Source organism: Ostrinia furnacalis, unplaced genomic scaffold (genome assembly GCF_004193835.3).
Source record: "Ostrinia furnacalis isolate ACB-3 unplaced genomic scaffold, ASM419383v2 OfSCF1803, whole genome shotgun sequence".
Taxonomy (NCBI): domain Eukaryota; kingdom Metazoa; phylum Arthropoda; class Insecta; order Lepidoptera; family Crambidae; genus Ostrinia; species Ostrinia furnacalis.
The window spans coordinates 233,526-254,904 of record NW_021132042.1 but is presented as its reverse complement, the minus strand read 5'-3'; the positions used below and the strand labels follow the sequence as shown (position 1 = coordinate 254,904).

Below are 21,379 nucleotides of genomic sequence, written 5' to 3'. Positions count from 1 at the left end.
GAATAACAATAAGTATGGTGTAAAATGAAATTATTTTATAAATAATCGGAAGTTATTCCTATGTACACACTTCAGAACGAAATACTACTCAGAATTGCAGGATGTAGGGTGCATATCATAATATTAACTCATTTAAGATATCTTTTTAAAACTAGGTACGTATTTAAAATACAAATATCCCCAATTTACGCTTTAACCGAGAATCAGTTCCACGAAGTGACTTTCAACTTTACAATTATACGAGTATTTCTTAGTAAATGTACATTTCTATGCGAAAACAATATTTTGAAGCGTACCCAAAACCGAACGGAGCGTAGGTACGGTTCCGGCAACGCGCTACTAAAATTGGTACTGTGTCTCTGAGGTAGGAACCGGGAACGGTGCAAAAATATTTTTGGGTTAAATTTCGGATTCTGTGTGGGTACGGCACGGTTTTACAGTGGTCATGAATTCGCAATACTCTTGCAGTTTTAACCCTTTACCTACGGGGCCCTTGGAAACCAAAGTCGCCTCTCAATACGGGGTATTTTAACCTATAAAATTGTTTGCTCCACTTTACATCAAGATATTTTAAAAAGTATGAGGCTTGCGGTATTGAAACTTAAAATATTATATTTTGCAACTAATGTAGTTTCATAATTACAAGCGCATTTTACACTTAATTTGCAATTTTATTGTTTTTTTGTCGTAAACCGTGATTTAGTATTGGCTTTGCTAAAATAACAATAGATGCCACCCGTATTGAGAAGTGACTTTTGACTTGGCAACTATAGGTGCCTCCCGTAGGTAAGAGGTTAAACAATTGACTGTCCACAAACGAGATAACAGTAAAACAATTGAAAAAGATTGGGCCCTTAGCCATTATTATAAAAGGAAGCAATCGTACGAGTATACGTGTACCTACGATAAAACAGAATATGAAAAACCTTTTTTCAATTTGCGAAAGTAAGTGATATTATATCACTCACACAATTCAATGTCTTCGTTATTTAGAACATTACATTAGTAATGATGATTGATAGGATTCAATAAAGAATAATAATTCATTTTAGGAGAAGTATACATATACTAATAAATCTCATTACTTCTATTCTTAAAAAACATTGAAACTAATCCTATAAATCTTTAAAGAAGTATTTCAACGTGGAATAAATTTTAAACAAGTCTAACTAAGTAACAGCCATTTACTTCAATTACTAAATGCAAACGGAATAAAATTCAGAATCCATTTGACAAATTGGATATAGAAGTCTACATGGGCTGTTTAGCATATCAATACCAAATTAGTAGCTCTGTTGGAAGGTTAATATTCCAGACACAACAATGAGCCTCTTTGTGACGTAATGGAGTGATGGAATTTTCATCAAAGCGATTTCAATATTTGGAACTGACTTGAGATGTGAACCAATTAAACTTTTTAAGTAGGTCTGCTTTATTAAAAAAAACTATTATAATATTTGTGAATTATGTAGAGTGTAGAGAAAATGAAAGAGAGAGTGAAAATCTAGATCTTTCGACCTGGTACATACATAAATTGTAGAGTGTTGTCTTAGAGAAGGACAAGAAATAATTGAGAACAGTATCATTTGACTGTAGGAAAAAATTTTGAAAAGATTATCCATCATTGATTTGATTTCTGCGACGTTACTATATGTATTACTAGCGGCCGCCCGCGACTTCGTACGCGTGGATCTCGTTTTACCCCCCCTTCATCTATCTTACGCGGTTCAGATTTTTTCATACAATTTTTTTTCCCGCTAACTCCCGTTCCCGTGGGAATTTTGCAATATCCTGTTGTAACTAAGCTTTAAGTTTACTAAGATACCTGCATGCCAAATTTCAAGAGTCTATCTTACGCGGTTTAGATTTTTACATACAAATGTTCTTTCCCGCTAACTCCCGTTCCCGTGGGAATTTTGCAATATCCTGTTGTAACTAAGCTTTAAGTTTACTAAGATACCTGCATGCCAAATTTCAAGAGTCTATCTTACGCGGTTTAGATTTTTACATACAAATGTTCTTTCCCGCTAACTCCCGTTCCCGTGGGAATTTTGCAATATCCTGTTGTAACTAAGCTTTAAGTTTACTAAGATACCTGCATGCCAAATTTCAAGAGTCTATCTTACGCGGTTTAGATTTTTACATACAAATGTTCTTTCCCGCTAACTCCCGTTCCCGTGGGAATTTTGCAATATCCTGTTGTAACTAAGCTTTAAGTTTACTAAGATACCTGCATGCCAAATTTCAAGAGTCTATCTTACGCGGTTTAGATTTTTACATACAAATGTTCTTTCCCGCTAACTCCCGTTCCCGTGGGAATTTTGCAATATCCTGTTGTAACTAAGCTTTAAGTTTACTAAGGTACCTGCATGCCAAATTTCAAGCGTCTATCTTACGCGGTTTAGATTTTTTCATACAAATGTTTTTTCCTGCTAACTCCCGTTCCCGTGGGAATTTTGCAATATCCTGTTGTAACTAAGCTTTAAGTTTACTAAGGTACCTGCATGCCAAATTTCAAGCGTCTAACTTAAGCGGTTTAGATTTTTCATACAAAAGGATTTTCCCGCTAATTCCCGTTCCCGTGGGAATTCCTAAGTATCCTATAACCTGCCCAGGAGTATGAAGAATAATTGTACCAAGTTTCGTTAAAATCCGTCGAGTAGTTTTTGTTTCTATAAGGAACATACAGACAGACAGACAGACAGACAGACAGACAGACAGACAGACAAAAATTTTACTGATTGCATTTTTGGCATCAGTATCGATCACTAATCACCCCCTGATAGTTATTTTGAAAATATATTTCATGTACAGAATTGACCTCTCTACAGATTTATTATAAGTATAGATGTATAATCTTTAAAGTTATTACATTGAAGAGGTCATCTCTTATTGAATGGTATCTTCATCTCTAGGACAATACAGTCCATGGGTTGATTTCTATAAAATTCATAAATCAATCCAAATCTCCAAACAACATGATTGACATTGCATAAAACTTCATCATTTTCATTTCCCCGCATTATTTTCGTGTCAAAGCACGAATAGCTCATGTCAAAGACTCAACTAACATTTTGTAAGACAAAGTTTACAGCTCAAAGTTCTATTTAAATTTTATACAACACAAACTCACGAGTCGCCGGCTCACCGACTTCATGGTACGAGTAAGTTCAGTGTAAACATAGTTTGGTGTTCACAAAGCGTGGGCCAGAAATTTGGTCACATAACGGGATAAATCAAAGGGGATTCCGGCGGGGTCCTGTGGGGTACAAAACAAGAAGGAACAGAATTATTTCTTGTTTGAACTTCAGAGTAACTGTAACTAGACTTTTACTAAGCTAGATTTGCGTTGCATTTGACTTTTTCTGAGAAAGTCCATATTTCAGCAGATCTTGTACTAACAGTTGGTATATTTCACAGTAACGAATCGTCGCTGTTATTTAAAGTTTCCTACCGGATACCTAATAATATTCAGTTTTGTAAGAGACAAGCGTACATACATCGTCATCTCTAAGCATTTAACAAAATAATGGATATGTTACGGTCAAAGTGATAAATGTTTATACACACATAAATGATCTCATATTAATCACATTTACCAAATCATGCGGTAATTATTCATAATAACCGGCGATTATTCATAATTTTCAATTTATCACATTAACCGTAACCTATCTGGTCTGGAATAAAGTTTTTTACAAAACTAGAATGAGCCTGCTGGTTCATATTTAGAATATGGTCGATACGAAAGTGATATTTCAATGTGACGTGCTCCATAGCCTTTCAAATATTATAAATAGTCCGACCCTTCTGTAGCCGCGTTGAATTCCGGCTGGTATATTTGCCATGTTAGTTTGAAGGTATTCTAGATATTGTATAGAACAATCTCTAAAGATTGTTATCATTTTAGATTGAATTTAAATAACTTTAACATAAAGTAGAATTTAGACACATAGGTAATTTATATCTAATAGCTGGACCTATCATTATTACCTACATACCATCTTAAAAATATTGAAAGTCAACTCAGAGTTTCGGTATCTAGAGGAATGCTATTGGTACAATAGTCCTCAACTTCGAAAGAGTATACAAATTCGAATCGAAAGACATCTTGAATATTGCAGCATCCAAATACAATGCACAACATATAAGCGTGATAGACCCAAGCTGCGATACTCAACTCAAACAGCATACAAAGTACCCGGTACGAATGTATGACATATCACACAATATTACAGACGACATACGACCCACACCGAAAAATGCGGGTCGGAGATTTCGTAGCGAGGCTTTTAAAGAAAATACTTAATAAATCCTCCGAATCGCTCAGCAAAACAAGTATATCTCGGTTTTTGTAATTTGCAGAAATTTTATTTTTGGAGTTTACTCTCCGGTCGCTGAACAAAAGGTATCTGTGTTAAACATTTTTTCGTTAGCTTTACCAGGAAAAAATATTATACTTTTAAGAGCTTATTCATAGAAATCAAATCAATATTCTTAAAAATCAAAGTACAACGGACTTTGTGTACTATTTTTTATGAAGCGGAGTAGGTAAGACTTATTTCGGGCCTTTGTTAACATAATTCAGAATGTTATTGCTTAGCTAATGAAAAATAAAAAATAAACTGACAAAACAAATAACCAGCAAATGTTTGTTAAGCATAGAATATTGTTGTATATTTCAAAATAAACGGGGTTTTCTACGACAGAACGGTAAGTATGTAACGTAAAGTCTACTTAGCAAGTATTACACTAATCTTCTAGGGTTAGATTTCGTTCAAGAATCCGCTTGTTTTCTATTTATTTGTCAATAAAAATAAGTAGATACCGTCAGGTAAAAAATACTGTATTAGAGAATTCACAAATAGGGCAGGAATTACAAAGGTAAAAAAGACAAGTAAACATCAAACCATTTCCGTGGTTCAGTTTAGAGAACTTTACTAAGTAGTTCTGAGTTGAATTCCCAAGTGGAACTCACTTAATGTACAATCACTTTGTGTATTCCCAATTGGGTTAGGAGGACATTGTAGAGATTGCTGAATGAACTGAAAAAATCAATTATTCCGTACTTTGGAGACCACACGTGCCACCATCGATCGAATCGAAGAAGAAATGAGAGAAGTTTACAAGTTTATTGCTAGATAAGAACAATGAGTAGGAGAACGGGAATGACCAGATAATAGCCAATTCAATAGTAAATTAAAAATAAATTATGGATCACTGTTTACTAACTGTAACCTCTTATGTAATTAATTATTCACGAAAATGTAAATGTGTGTGAATACATATTATGTGAAAGATGAACACGTCAAATTGAAATATTGACATTGTGGTGTTTCGCTGTTCTGATAACGAAAAATTTGTATAAAATTGAGTTTATGTTAGAAGTCGAAGTCGGATGCTGGGTGTAGTATTCGACGTACAAACTCAAGCTAAGCGTTGTAACATGTTATGTCCGTTGTAATAAGTTCTATTTTAATATTTTAGTCTGATGTGCTGTTGCTATAACAATTTCGGTCAGAAATGAAACCTCATGCATATTGTGGGAGTTTCGCGGAGTTTCCTGTTACGCTAACTTTGAAGACATATAAGGTGTATGTTAAGAATAATATTACCAGAAAATAATAGATTTGGACTGTTATACTGCTTCTTCTCAGCTTGCCAAATGGTCTCAAAACGCTGGCAGGGCAGAAAGAGTATGAGAAAAAAGCTCCATTAGAGCAAACGTTAAAAAAAGTTAATTTTTATGCTTTTGTTTTTTTTTATATTTGAGGATTTAAGCGACTAATATAATACAGTCAAAGTTAAAAATTTAGCATAAACCACTTTTTATCGCCAGTCTTTTTTATCAGACGTAAGCGTTTAATAATTACTTACCGTTTGTTAGGATGTGTCTAACTGTTAAAATATTAACTGTTTGATGCAGAAATTAACTTAAGTGTATTTTAGAGGATTTTATATTTTTTCTCATCATGGCCCATGACCCATGATGAGAAGAAAATTTAAGCATCTAATCTAAGTAAACAGAGGATTTTCCACAAACGAGAAATATCAAAGGAATCAAAATCAATCTTTAGGGTATGCGCAGTGGTAAGAACAGAGCGATGAGCGGATCTAATTTCTCAGAAAATTTAAATAATATTAAAAATATTTGATGGGGTGCGTGTAAATCATGTTTTTAATTAACAATTGGGAAAAGTTATATAATAAAGAAATCATGCTAAAAAAATGTAAACAAGATTTTAGAAATATGTATTTTTGAAGCAAGAGTCAAATATTGAACCATAACACCACCCGAAAAAATATTATATTCAAAATTGCTTGTTGTACCCTACATATCCCTGTGCAAACCAACTTCATAGATACGGGTGTCATCCATAAAAGCTATTCAATTAAATTGCCAAAATTTACTTTGATCTGAAATCGTAACCGTAATAAAGAACCTAGACTTAAATCTCAAGTACGAGTTCACACTTCACGATTCTCGCAAACGCTCCGCTCGTTACATAGATGAAGGGCCAACTCTAGCTCCAACTAACGACATAACACGACATTGTTATGTAGACCGGTCAACACGAGAATGGGTCGGCGACGAGAAGGTAATTTCACTTGTTCGTATTATTTCATTAAGCCTCGCTAATATCCGTAAGGAATACGGATTTATTTCTTTTGTACGGCCAAAAGAAGTTGGGTCCTATCTGAAAGCAAATCAAATTGGTTTCGGTTTTTGTACGTGTCTATAATTAGTTTTGTTGTCGCATTACAAGCTCCATTTAAAATGTGGGTTATGCTGGTATTAGCGGTAACACATGTTGGGGATAATGGTCCGAATCCGATAATACGAAAGTATTTATATTTTCCTTTGCTTACGAGTATTTACCCTCTATTTTGAAAGTTACTTAATGGATGTTGTACAGAATATAAGTGACATTTATTCATAAATTATGGAGTTCGATAGACTAAACCTTTTAGGTAAAAAATACTAAAATAGTTCAGAATAATTATTATTAAATTATCTCTATTATCGATTTTGATAAAATAAAGTCAATTTATTGATTGTATAAAAATAAGTACATAGGTACTGTAAAGATAGTGTAAATGTGTGGAAATAAATAAATAAATAAAATATGTAGGTATGTAGCAAGCAAGTTATATGCCATTTTTAGTGTAAAATCAAAACCAACAATATTCACCAATTTGTAACGACTAAAATCCAATAAAATACAGCGATCAATCTTTTGCAGATATTCAAAGGATTATTATAATTACATCTTTAGATATCGGGGAGAACATCAATATAATGTAAAAAAAAATTACAACGAAACTTGTTTCCAAGTTATTTCGTTGGTTACAATTTTGTTAATGTCTTCTGTAGTAGGGCGAACTCGTTTTTATTGCCATGCCCTTAGTTCTTTTATAGATACGATAAATCAATCAGAGAAGTAAACATTACTTAGTATAACTATATTGTTGTTTTGTCAAGGGCACAACCGTCTATTGTTTATTTATTAGCTTGTTGTCATTCTTTTCTATAGTCATGACACAGTCACATTGTAAGCTTCACATACACAGTTTGTGTCAGTGTAGTGCACCGTGAACCGTGATGTAATTTCTTATTAATTTATAATTTACCAATGTTAATTCCGCTTCACTCCGTACTTCCAGTGTGCTTATTTCGGGACACCCTGTATTTACCTATTCGTATTCTGACTTATGCGCCATTATAATGCGACCAAATTTTAACACCTAGTCATAACAACACTTTAGAATGAAAGAAATGATGAAAAAATAGGCCAAGTGCGAGTCGGACTCGCGCACTGAGGGTTCGTACCATTGATTTATGAAATTAAAATTATTATTTTTTATTGAAGTTATTAGTATGAAAGATTACGCGGTAATAAGCGGTTTACGATTTACGAGGTATTAAAAAAACTACTCACTAGATCTCTTTCAAAACAATTTTCGTTGGTAGTTTTTATAGTAATGTACATCATAGGTTTTTTTAGATTTTTCATTTTCTTATTTTAGAAGTTAGAGGGGGGGGACCAACTTTTTTCCACTTTGGAAGCGTCTGTCACGCAAACTATTCGGTTTAGAAAAAAAGTATCTTAGAAAACTCGATATCATAAAAATAAAAATTAAAAAATTCATAAAATTCATTTATTTTTGCAAATAGGCTTTAAAAAAGCGCTTTTACACGTCCCAATATTAACCCTACCACTGCTTCGGGACAATAAATGGGCCAGTGCAGAGAAGAAGCAGCGCAAGAAACTCAGTCACTATTGTCAGCCTCCTTTTCAAGGTTTTACAGTCTTTAAAATATACAAATTATAGTCATAAGTATTAATGCGAGCTAGGTAGTTAAACATTCCAAACATTTTTATCCTTTATATAATCATCAACTTTATAGTAGCCCTTTTTCATTAAGGTGCTTTTGATATGTGCTTTAAATTTATGAATGGGCAATTCTACAACAGTTTGTGGTAATTTATTGAAAAGTTTAATACATTTCCCCATAAATGAATTACCAATCTTGTGCAGTCTGAAATTTGGAACGGCAAGTTTATTTTTGTTTCTTGTATTGAACTTGTGTAAATCACTCTTTCTAGTAAATTGCTCTATATATGCCTGAACTGGAGCAGACACTGGCACTCGGTGACATTAGATTTTAAAAGAGACTCTGCAAGAACTGGTGATGAATTCAGTTCTTTAGTTGTTTCAGACGCAATATTGGAGAATAATGTCTCAAATGTGGTTGCAACTTCTGTATCGGAATTTATAATTTCGTTTCCGATTTTCAGTGAAAAAGTGTTATCCTTCGATTTATTTTTACATGTTTGTTTATTTATTATGTTCCACGTAGCCTTAGCTTTATTATTAGAATTTAAAATCATGTTTCGAAGATGATTTGATTTAGCAGCCAAACAAACCCTTTTAAATATTTTTGAGTAATTTTTGACATATTCTATAACACTCAGATCTTGCGTATCGGCTTTAAGACTATATAATTCATACATTTTATTTCTACTCTTGTGAATGCCAGTTGTAGCCCAGTCATCAAATTTACATTTAACAGAATTTATTCGGATCTTTTTCTTACAAAGAATAACACTAGTTTACATAATAACACTAATTCTCTCGTCAGCACTTTGAAAGTAGATGACGATCGAGAAAATAGGTAAATAATACAACATTTAGAGGTCACATAAATACAATTGCCTGATTGGCTTTTAATTATACTATCATCATTTTTAAAATTCATCAAATCTAACTCATTTTTTGTTGAACAAATAATAAGTTCTATTCCATTAGAAGGTTTTTTCAGAATTTCTACAATTTTAGGTTGATCAGGCCTTGAAATCGTAGAGTTCTGGTTTGTCAGATCCGTGATATTTTTATTTTTATTAATTTGTCGCTGTTGTGCTCTAGTAATGACCGATACGATATAACAATTTAATTGCTTTAATTCTGTACAAGTCATCGGTAAACGGCTTAAGGCGATTACATGGCCGAACGACCTTGAGCATTAGAGCGAGACAACGCGCCTCCCGCCGCGCGCCCGCGCTTCTTGCCCGATACCAAAGTGCGCTCAGAATACAGATGCGAAGCGCTGCCAATTCTAACATAACTGCCTACGGGAATGTTAACTCGATTTTAATTTACGCTGATCGAAAAAAATTGCGATGCTTATTTTGTGTTTCAAAACAGAATTAAAAAAAAGAAAATAAATCATTATACAGAATAATAATAATTATCGTCAGCATATTTTCAAACTGAAACAAAATTGAAATAAATGATTATATTTCAATTAGACATCATTATACTTTAATTANTAGTCGATGGCCGCGCGAAAAAAAAAAGACGCCAATTTCCGGCATTGTCTTTTTGATGAACAATATTAAATCCTTTAATAGACCTGTCTGTTGTCGTCCCTCTCAGTTTAAATCAGAGGTTGTCACAGAAATATTAGTATTTCTACTAATAATATCAAAAGTTGAATTTACTTGTTTTGTGTTAATAACACAGTTAATATTATAAGCTAACAATGTAGCAACTTTTAATTTTATACTTTGAGGCAGGTGTAAAGAGCTGCCTGTCAATAAGAATTTATTATTAACTAGCTTTCCGCCCGCGGCTTCGCGCGCGTGGACCTCTGAACACTATTTTTTTCCAAAATAAAATTTAGCCTATGTTACTCGCGGATAATGTAGCTTTCGAATGGTGAGATAATTTTTAAAAACAGTCCTGTAGTTTTTGAGCCTATTAATTACAACCAAACAAACAAACAAAGTTTTCCTCTTTATAATATTAGTGTAGANTATCATTAAGGCTGGGCAGCATGGAAAAATTATGTAGAATATTTTTCCTATTTATATTCTGTATGTTTCCTAACATTATAATTAAAAAAAATAGAATTACTGTGTAATTGTTTACTATTTTTTATGCCATTCATTAATTGACAATAAGATGCGTCTGGCATACAGTTATTTATTATTTTACAATCTAATTTTTTTTTTAATATGGGGCCATAACCAACTCCTAGCCTATCTGAGAACAACACTACATTGCTTGATTTATGTACATTCAACAGTCCCGTTTTTGAAGACATTGAAGGCATTGAAGGCCGCAAGCCGCCATCAGTTTGTTGCTGACTTTGCAGGTGAAATGAGGTCACTAAAAATACCACTTTCTTCACCCAGATGAACAATGTGGAATAATCCTTTTTCGTTGGTAGAGTTACCTATCCGACTAATTGTCATGGTTTGTAATTAGTTTTGTAAAGTAAGCCTGCAGAATCGTTTTTCAACACTGCACCACACTAATAAAAGGAATGTTGAAGTTTTCAAATACCTTACGTCATTACATAAAAATAACATTTAAAAACAGATGCCATGCCATGTTTTAATATTGCATACTTGTTGTTTTGTTTATAGGTATTTATGATCATAAACCCTTAGCTAAAAATATTATTAAATATTATGATTAAGCATTGGGTTTTTGTATTCTTCACCAATTCACCATAATGGTTTAATTATTTCAAATAAATGTTCCTCTCCCTGGGGTGTCTGGAAGACTATATTCTGTGATAAAAAAAATTGTACCATTTGAATTGGTTGTTCCTCTAATTTCTTTGCGGGTCTACAGTTGAACTGTTCCCCGGGACAAAGTTGACCTTTACTGGTTGGGTTTTTATTGGCTGTGAAGCTGTGGATCGTGGCTACACAGGAGTTGCAGCGATGGGAACGAGAGATGGAAATAGTCCCGTATTTAAAAGTCTATCTGTTTTCATAGCTTTTAAATTCCAAATTAAAGTAGCTGACAACTCAGACTCCTATGAAAAATAATATCATGCGATTGCGCATCACGTAGTGCTAAGATGACACACAGGACACGTAAACCTCGCACTAAACCAAACGCATTGCAATGCAAGTATGAATCACGTAGTTTGATATTATGATACGCCTAGTTAGGCATTTAACTATACTGAAGTTCACAGGAAATTCCAGTACTTACCTACGTCCAATAATATAGAGCTGGAAGGAGAAGAAAACACGTAGAAGCAGATACAGAACCTTTTTAATTTATTTTCCATGAATAGTCTTCAAACTTCTGACATTCAGTTAGGTTCATTCTAGTTTTCTAGATTACTGAATCTAAAAATCGTTCTTAGATCGCAATCTTTTGTTCGGCTTTCGTTAAGCAGGGATTGTTCATCGTGGTATCATTGTTATAAATGCTTATGTTTTTGCTTTATTTAAGTTTGTCTCTCAAGATGTGAAATGCAGTCTAAAATAAGCAAACTTGCTTAAGACAAGCCAATGTGGAATGCTTATAGATTGCTTGATTTCTGGAACGCATACAAGGATAAGCAGGGCTTTGTAGTTGGTTTCTTCTTCTTATAGGTAGGTAGGTAAGCGAAAGTATCTATGATTTTGTTCTCTTCAAGTAAAAATAAATTGTGCTTGCTTGCCCGGCATGAAGAGGGATCGGCAGTCCTAATTTTTACGAATCTTTTCCTTATTGTTAAGACGATGTTGAGTCAGATTCTACCGAGTAAGAATTCAAATCAAGCTCGCTAAAAAAAAACTTACAATAGGAGTGCATAAATTAAAAAGGCTCTGCGCAATTATTTTAAAGACTAAAACTTTTTTCTTATCTCCGACATGTGTTTTGTGTAGGTACGCCAATATTATTATTATGTTTATGTATGTAGGTGTATGTCTATTATATTAATATGTATTCTTATGTTATTTATTTTATCTAATGCTATGTAAGTATATTAATTAAACATCATATTTATTGCACCGCCTTAGTCTCTCTACTTGACCTGTGGTTGACTGGCAGATAATGCCACCTGGCATTAAGTCCGCCACTGTACAGTTGTATGTGCAAAAGTGTAAATAAATAAATAAATAAATAAAGCCGAAATGTTTCGATGTTTGTTTTATGCAACTAATTTTATTAACTTAATGCTTATGGTATGGCAGAGTTTTCAGTTAGTTTGATATTCCTTTTACTCATTACCTTTTCCTCACTATTTACTCGTAGGTACCTAACTGTACATTCTGAGGGATTATAAATATTAATAAATTATGGGCAGATTTCGAACATTTCGAAGTTGAATTTAATTAACCCCTCATGGGACTAAAACCACAACCTCAGCTGGTACGCGAACCATCAAACCATATTAGCTGTTAGGCAAAATGTACGGCACGAAAATTCTCATGTGAATCCACGAGCAAAAGTTACTCTTGTATTAGTAATGGAAAACGAATAAGTTGATAATTTTCCAAAGTTGCGCTACCTGTCCATGATTTACATATCCTGGTGGCCAGCAGAGTTTGGATAATCCCGTGCGACTGGAATGCTACTTTATGCAAATTCCAGTTGGAAACTGGAGTACGCTGGTTTATTGGGCAAGTGGCCAGCTGATATTGTAGACTCGAGTACTGGGTGCCTTGGTTTCGATTAGTTGCAAATAGATGGCGTTGTACAAATTTAAATCGCGCGGACGTTTCGTTTCTTCGGAATTACCATTTTACTTTTGTTGTTGATCTATTATTTGATTATGAATTAGGCTAACGCAAGCAATTCTACTTTTTATAGCAATAACAACTTATGACGTCATATTTACCAATTCAATCTGAGAACTAATTTATTTCGTTGCACCTTTGCCTGAGGATAGCAGATTTTTTTATCACAATTTAAAGGGCTCGTTTAGAACGAGGATATTCTTAATAAGGTTCACAACACAATCATAACACAGGTAGAGCCGCAAGCGTATATTTAAGTTAAAATGATGCAATAAATTACGCATACGCATTAGCTGATTTCTGTGGAAAATTCTATTAATATTTTCTGAGGCTGCTTACAAAAATAAAATGTGCTAATATAACACACGTCTTGATACTATTTTGATACTGTAAATTGAATTAAGAAATCAGCTAGAATACGATATAAATGTCACCGTAAAATTGTGAATTTCGTCAGATTATAATCTGACGTAGTTAAATTACAATCTAACCTAACCTAACCCACTGTGATTTACAATCTAACGCGTTATATTATAAACTGACAGAGTTCGCAATTTCACGTTGACATAAACATTAGCATGACTCATATACATTACGTACATTAAACGTAGTTCAAAACTCGATTGAAATTCTAGCAATAAAGCTTGTAAAGTTTGAGTCTAGTGCTGAAATTAGTTCTACGACTATTATAATGACAAAATGAAACTAAAATTGAGAATGTAAACTAACTACTAGTTTTAGAGAGGATTATTACTTTACATTGTCTAAATCACAAAGTAAAAACAAACTAAGATCGTCAAGTCTGTAAGCAGGCTTTAATACAAGTCCTTAGGGTGGGTCTACCCTTGAAGCGAGCACCAAGCGGTAACCTTGAAATGACAAATCACTCTTCAAGAAGCTCTTAGTTAATCATATTTTTATGTAGTGAAGTAATGTTCTTGGTAATAATTTCACTTAGGGAGTATACAATCCTGCAGCTTTAGCAAGGTGGCATGGTAAAATAAAAATTATGCTAGAGGAAACAGCTCATTTATTGAAATTGAGCGAAAGTAACAAAGAAGAAACCTGGTAAGCACACATTTACAGATGCTATACCTATAATAATAATTATGAGGCCAAAATGATACTTATTTTATTGCTTTTGCACTCTACTTAAAATGCGAACTATGACGGAGCGAGGTTGCCCTGAAGATTTACATTGACAGAGCAGTGAACTGCATGTGGGTCACGGTGCGGTCAATTGTTTTGCTATTGTGTCTCGTTTTTGCACAGTGAAAGGGTAATGTAAATAAATCCCTGGCTTATTTTACGTCATAAAAAAGAAATGACTCTTCATTTTTTTTTATCCACAACGAGGAATCATCTCACCTGATATGTTTTTGTTTAATTAAGTTTTTGCTGCAAAGTAGTGTTTCCACTACAGTAAGCTACGAATCAGTAGTTCTTTATCGCTGGCCAGTTAAGATAAAGTCGCATAATCGCATCTACTGTTTAGCACGTACTTAACATAATTGATTGTTGAATGTTGTTTAGGCACGATTTAAGTGCCTTTAATACGGCATCTTGCCAAAAGCCCCAACGCCCCCAACACCAAATTAAAAGACCTATATTAAAAATGTGCATGTTAATATGCTGTCTGTCTTTCCAGAACATTATAATCCGGGCCTTTTCAAGGCGAAAGTGAATAGGCACTTATAGGGAAGATACGTGCCATGGTATGCGAACGAATAGTAGCTCTAAATGCGATGTGTGCATGATATACACTGTTCGCGACGTATTGTTTTTATTTTGATTACTTTGTGTGTGTGAATTTCAAATGCGACACTGGGTTTCGAACTCGGCGCATTAGTTGGCATCTCAGATCTCTATGGTACCAAGCTATGTTGTTGACTCGCTGCGTCCATAGACACTCCCGCTCACGCACCATCCGACAATACTAATGCATATTTGCTTATCAAACTTGGGGATTGGCTCAGAGTTTCTGATTAACATTTCAGTATTACAATTATAAACTTTGACCTCTGGGGCACAAAACAACCCAAACAGGCCCAAGTTAAAATTAATACCCACTTGGCTGTTTGTCGTGTACTAATACAGCTGTCTTATTGAAGGAAACAAGTGAAGAACTTAAACTTGGGATGATCAAAGGGGTAAAGAAATAAAAATAAGAGAATTCTCAAGTAGAAATTGAGACGACTCTTAGATATTATGATTTGATTCAGTACTTTACAATATAACTAACTAGCTGACCCGGCGAACTTTGTTTCGCCTTAATGGCAATAAATAAGCAGACNTAGACCAGCATTTTGTTGTTTAAACTGAGGGATGATTGTCTCCCAATCAGCCAGTAGAACTTCTTAAATTGTAAATCTGCTTCTTTTCTCTTTGTTTTTATATGGGTTGCCCAGGTTAACCTCCGGTCTAGATGGAGTCCCAGGTATCTTACACAATTTTCTGTAGGCAGTTGTTGCCCCCGTAACGTTACAGCTGGGCAGTCTCCTTTGCGGAGTGTGAACGTTATTTGTAGAGATTTAGTAACATTTGGCTTTATTCTCCACTTTTCCAGCCATTCGTCAATTTCATACAGGTGATTTTGTAGTTTTTCTGATGCCAAAGCCGGATCTTTATGACTTGCAAGACATGCGGTGTCATCTGCATATGTCGCTGTTACTACATCTGTATTGCATGGTAGGTCCGCTGTGTATATAGAATATAGCACAGGACCGAGCACAGATCCCTGTGGCACAGACGCCCCAATATCATACAGAACGNAACGGGATAAAAAGTATCCTATGTCCTTCTCCTGGCTCTAAACTACCTCCCTGACAATTTTCAGCTAAATCGGTTCAGCCGTTCTTGAGTTATAAGCGAAGTAACTAACACGACTTTCTTTTATATATATAGATGATATGAACGCCGGCCGATTGACAGCCGATGGAGCAGCAAAGATCTTGATTGGAGGCCGCGTACTGCAAAACGCAGCGTAGGACGTTCACCCACAAGGTGGACCGACGACATCATAAAGGTAGCAAGAAGGCGCTGCACGCAGGCCACTACCAACCGATCAAGATGTAAATCATTGGGACGTGACGTCCTATGGCTGAAATGATGATGATGATGATATGAATGCCGATCTAAGAAGATAGCTTCGAAGATAGAGTAGGTATTACGGTACCGTAAATATAGACAAAGTAACCTTAGTCTCATGTAAAAAAATGTTCACAATAAGGATAAAAGTATACAATAACAACAGTTTTTTGTTACTCCCTAAATGGTAAATCAATTACAAATTTCTTGGTACACATTACGTCTAATATGTGACCAATTTTAGGTACTTAAAACTTCTTACTGAATGACTAAAGTGGAAATCTCATTATATGAGTCTTCTATTTTAGGTAGTACAAAGTCTACTTTTATAACGCCATTATATGTCTCTTTATGTAGAGACTAATTTGCACTTCGATTTTAACTGAAAATGCACATAAAAACGTTACGTTTAAAATGGTGAGTAAATAATATCGGGGATTTTCCAGCTATCAGTGTCTGTAAAGAAATAAGAACTTTACTTACACCTGATAGGGTTCTAAAGATAATTTTAATGAACTTTAATAGTCGGTATGACGTAACCTATACCTAATAACTTACCTACGAGACACAACAATACAATAACATGGATGCAGATAATTGATTTATGACTCAATAAAGAGTAATATTCCATATCAATTTTGTTGTCTACTTTTTGTCTGTAAAAAGGTTTATATCTTGTTCCTCACCTGCTGATATAATTTGTTACGAACCTAGTTACCTGACAGATAATATGTAGATCTCGAATATAATAATATGTAGATCTAACTGAAAAAGGCGCCGATTTTCAGCAGGCTTATCTTATACATATAGGAGCACACCTCACCTCGCGCCATTGCGATCTTTTGTGCAGGCTTAGATGGTATTATTTGTATGAATCTCTACCATGTATCAGTGAAACAGTATTATAACCCCGAAAGTATCAATCCACATTATTATATCATTGTATAATAAAATAGTAAGTACTGTTTAATATAAGTTTGAAAGTAGGTACTTATAATATTTTATAATATTTTATATTGTATTAGAGTGGATTGCTGTACCCAACCGGGTGTACATAGTACATAAGTATCTTAGACTAGTTTTAAGTTTCTTAAGGTAACTATTTATTAAATTGCAATTTATGAATAAATAAATAAAATAAAAAGTAGTTTAGGCAGCATCGACGAATTCTCCACTCGTGCTATTGTCAATGTACAATGTATATTGATTTAATAAGTTTGCTTACTCAATTGTTTAGATTCTAATTACGTACGCATTTTGATATGGCATTCAAGATATGCTAGAAGTCAACCACCCCATATTATGATTCAAAGTAATTGATTACTTAGCAAATTAAATTAGTCAAACTATTTGTCAATGCAGTCACATCTACTCAAATTCAAATCAAAAAATCATTTTGTTGTTTGGTGTATTTAAAATTAAGTATATCTCATACGAATACAATATTCATGAAACTTAATACAATACGCTCATCTATATTTAAATCAACTTTTGCTCTATCTTGTTCATACTAAATAAACGTTTGAACTTTGTTCTTTACGATCGGTGATCATGATAGAATTTGGTTTTATTTATGTGTGTGGAATATAGGTATATTAAAAAAGTGACTTACACACTTGCCCTTCATAAATTGTATAAAGGTTTGAAGAAATTTCATCATCATCATCATCATTTCAGCCACAGGACGTCCACTGCTGAACATAGGCCTCCCCCAATGACTTCCACATCGCACGGTTGGTAGCGGCCTGCATCCAGCGCCTTCCCGCTACCTTTATCAGGTTGAAGAAATTTGGTGGTCTATTTTTTTATGCATAACAAGGCAGGTATTTGACCACAATCGCACCTGATGTTAAGTGGGATGCAGTCTAGGATGGTACATATCTGCCCTGTATGTGCCTTTCACTCTCGCCTTGAAATGGCCCGGATTATAGTCTTCGGGAAAGACAGCAGCAGGCAACGAATTCCAGTCCCTAGCTGTTCGCATTATAAAAGAGTCGTCGAAACGCTTAGTGCGAGCTGGTGGAATAACCCACCACCACCCATGGTTCTTCCTGCCTCACGGCGTACGAACCGAATCTCGGGAGAGCGCGCGGGTACTTGCTCTGGGCTCTTTTCCCCGGGCGCTTTGCTTGACTCCCTACAAATTTATCTGATCCATGTCCCTTCTCATAGTCAATTCTCCCCCTTCTGGGGCTTGACACCACAAATACGGTACTTCGCGTCGGGCTGCTATCGTTGATAAATGTCATCACTTCTTCTCATAACTTCGCCTGATTGTGTGCCAGGAGTGCGCGAACTCGCGCAGCGCGATCCAGTTACTGCGACTACTCGTGAGGTCCTGGTGATAAAAAAAAGCGAGCTGGTGGAATGTCAACAATATAGGGATGGTACGCTTATCTGCGTAAAAGATAACAGAAAGATAGGTAGAGTCGATACCTCAAAACTTTTCGAGGCCGATCTACCAATCATAAGATCTTCACTTTTTGCCTCAATCAAAAATGTATTATCGAAGGAAAAAGAATCATTACATTACTCCGGAACTGGAGATGACCTTAATTATAATTCGGTACAGTCATCTCCACGCTTAATTCAGTAAATTAATTTTAAAAGGCCCACCGAAAGCGGAATACTTTATCATTGCAAATTAGATGCAGGCTCAAGGCTTTTAAAAGACTTTAGCGGTATTTGTGACAAAACACGTTAATTACTACCTAAATAATTAACATATTTAAAACAGTGTAGATAATGGTTGGTGTATTTTGGTTTTATATGAGACTTTGACATATTTCAGACTTAGCTCTTTAGGTTAAGTGATTTTGTGTGTGTAATTAATATGTTAACTATCTATTTGAAGAGTTTAAAGAACACATTAAAACTTGCGAGATAATGTTTTGTTTTCTATATTATGTTTTCTCTCTATCCCTTTTTGCAAAGGATATGCATAACCTACTAATACTGCAAACTTGAACTGTGCAATGTGAATTATAGTTACGTGTAAGTTCTTGGTAAATGAACACTGACATTTGCATGACATTCAATTAATAATGATACTACTTTTTAATATTAAAAACATAACCGTATTTTTTGTAATATTTGCACATCGTATGTACGATAGAATATGTTGGAAACTTCTCTTTTTAAAACCATTTGTAACCGTATTCTGGCAAATAAATGATTTATTATTATTATTATTATTAATGGCACTTAACAGCCACCAAGTAGGTACTACTTAAGTGCTAGATCTTTCGCCAGTTCCCTCGGGTGCTATTCACGGGACGACTGATCATACTTTACGTGTATTCCGTCAAACTTTATGTCCCCTGAAGCATATCGATACCTTCAGGTTCAATTGTCGTATAAACCAAAACCCTACTTTTCAGGAGAGCCAAAAAACGTTTTTTTTTTTAAATAAAAAAATCGTAACTTTTTTATTTGAGAAGTTATAAAAAAATGACCAAGAGAAAACATTTTTCAATTCTTGCGATGAAAAAGTCTAGATATTTAAAAAATGGGTATCTTCAGTAGTTTTAAAGTTAGCTTGGAGTTACGTCCTTAAAAAAGGCACTCGGTGGTTTATACGACCAATTAAATTGGACCTAAAAATAACTCTTTACGTCGTATTTGATTTTTTAGTAAACACGAGACTGAAATTGATGGCTTAAAGACCATTAGATGTAATTTTTTTGGTTTATATACCCATTGATAAAGTGATTTATTCAAATGTATTATTAAAACTATACATGTTAATAATGTATTGTTTACTATTTCCAGGCTTTTGTTGTTTAGAGAATTTGCACAAAGATATTTAACAGTGTAAAAACTATATTTGGTTGAGGTAGAAATAATAAATTTGCTTGCATACGAAAAATAACAAGTTTGTTGGTTTTTTTTACAATTTTGCAGGAAAATTATGGCAAAACTAATAATTTTAAACTAAAGTAATCACCATAAATTTTGAACAAAAAATACAATTACAGCAAAACATTAAGACAGCTTTCCTGGTTCTCTGCTGACGCATATTGAATTCGTTTGGTTATGATAAATTTTGCATAAAGAGAAGAGCCCCAGTATGCTCAGGATAAGGATTTGTAATTTTTTGAGAATTTCTCTAAGGAATTTATATCTTTACAAGAAACCCAAATTTAAATTACAGCTAAAAGTAAAGGCTAGATGACAAAATTTCAATTATTTGTCCGTCGGACAGATAATTAGAAAATATTAGACTCATATTTTTATTTTCTTTCATAATTAAATAATAACAGTGCTACATCGAGTTGAAATGGCGCGATACGTCACGCTAGAGTAGAATTTTTACTCAAAAGTGACGTCACGCGACATTTCAACTCAATATAACACTGTAATTATTCGATTATGGAAAAAAAATATGAGTAATATTTTCTAATTATCTGTCTGACGGACTAAATAGAATTTCGATTTCATTACCTAGTCATCATCCCTAATAGTACTTGTAAAGTAATAAATTATTACAGAGCATATCAAAAGGGTATAAATTGCCTTCATGAGCACACTATGGCTTGTTTTATTTGTTTAAAAAGTCTTGAATTCATCACATTTAGTCGAGATCAATTAATGAATGTACTGGACCTGGAAAGCAACCTTATATACCTACCTATCTAGTTATTATCTTTAAAAGTAGAAACAATCAACTTTATTTAACTTTTTAATTAAGAAAAACTTACGTACTGTCCATACATACATATTTGATGCAATAAACAAATGAATATGAAACAGATAATTACCATATTGAATACGTGGACTTACGACGTTGGATCCAAATATCTGGCCATATGCCTTTGGGCGTAAAAACCATTTTCAATTACGAGAGAGTTTTACATCCTGGCTTAAAAAAAAAGTATGGTTGATACATCTTAGCAAAAATACCAAATACAAGCATTCGGTTTTTACATCGTTTATAAGGTATTTATTTGTCTTTTAGGCTATAGTTTTTTGGGGCGTATAAACATTTTTTTAGCGAATTTCAATATATCGAATATACAGCTCGATAGAGAAAAAAATTCTGATTAAAATGGTATATACTCGTATAACTCAATTTGGCCAAAATGGTTTATACGACAATTGAACCTGAAGGTGTCGATATAATTTTATAATATACACCCTATATTATTATCACTTACTCGATTAAATATAAGGACCCTTTCCCACGGCAATTCACTTATGTGGGATCCAGTAATGCAGGATCCCGCAAACTGGACTCTGTGTGTGTTTGAAATTCGAAT

At 34.1% G+C, this 21,379-nt stretch overlaps 1 protein-coding gene across 1 annotated transcript in view; it reads right to left on the bottom strand.

The window, feature by feature from the left end:
* The window catches only part of LOC114353745 (uncharacterized), a 32,174-nt gene extending 15,220 nt beyond the window's left edge, over positions 1–16,954 (bottom strand). Inside the window, exon 1 of the mRNA XM_028305838.1 lies at positions 16,945–16,954. Coding sequence (XP_028161639.1) covers positions 16,945–16,954 — 10 coding nt within the window. The remainder of the gene's footprint in view (positions 1–16,944) is intronic.
* Between the last annotated feature and the right edge of the window lie 4,425 nt (positions 16,955–21,379).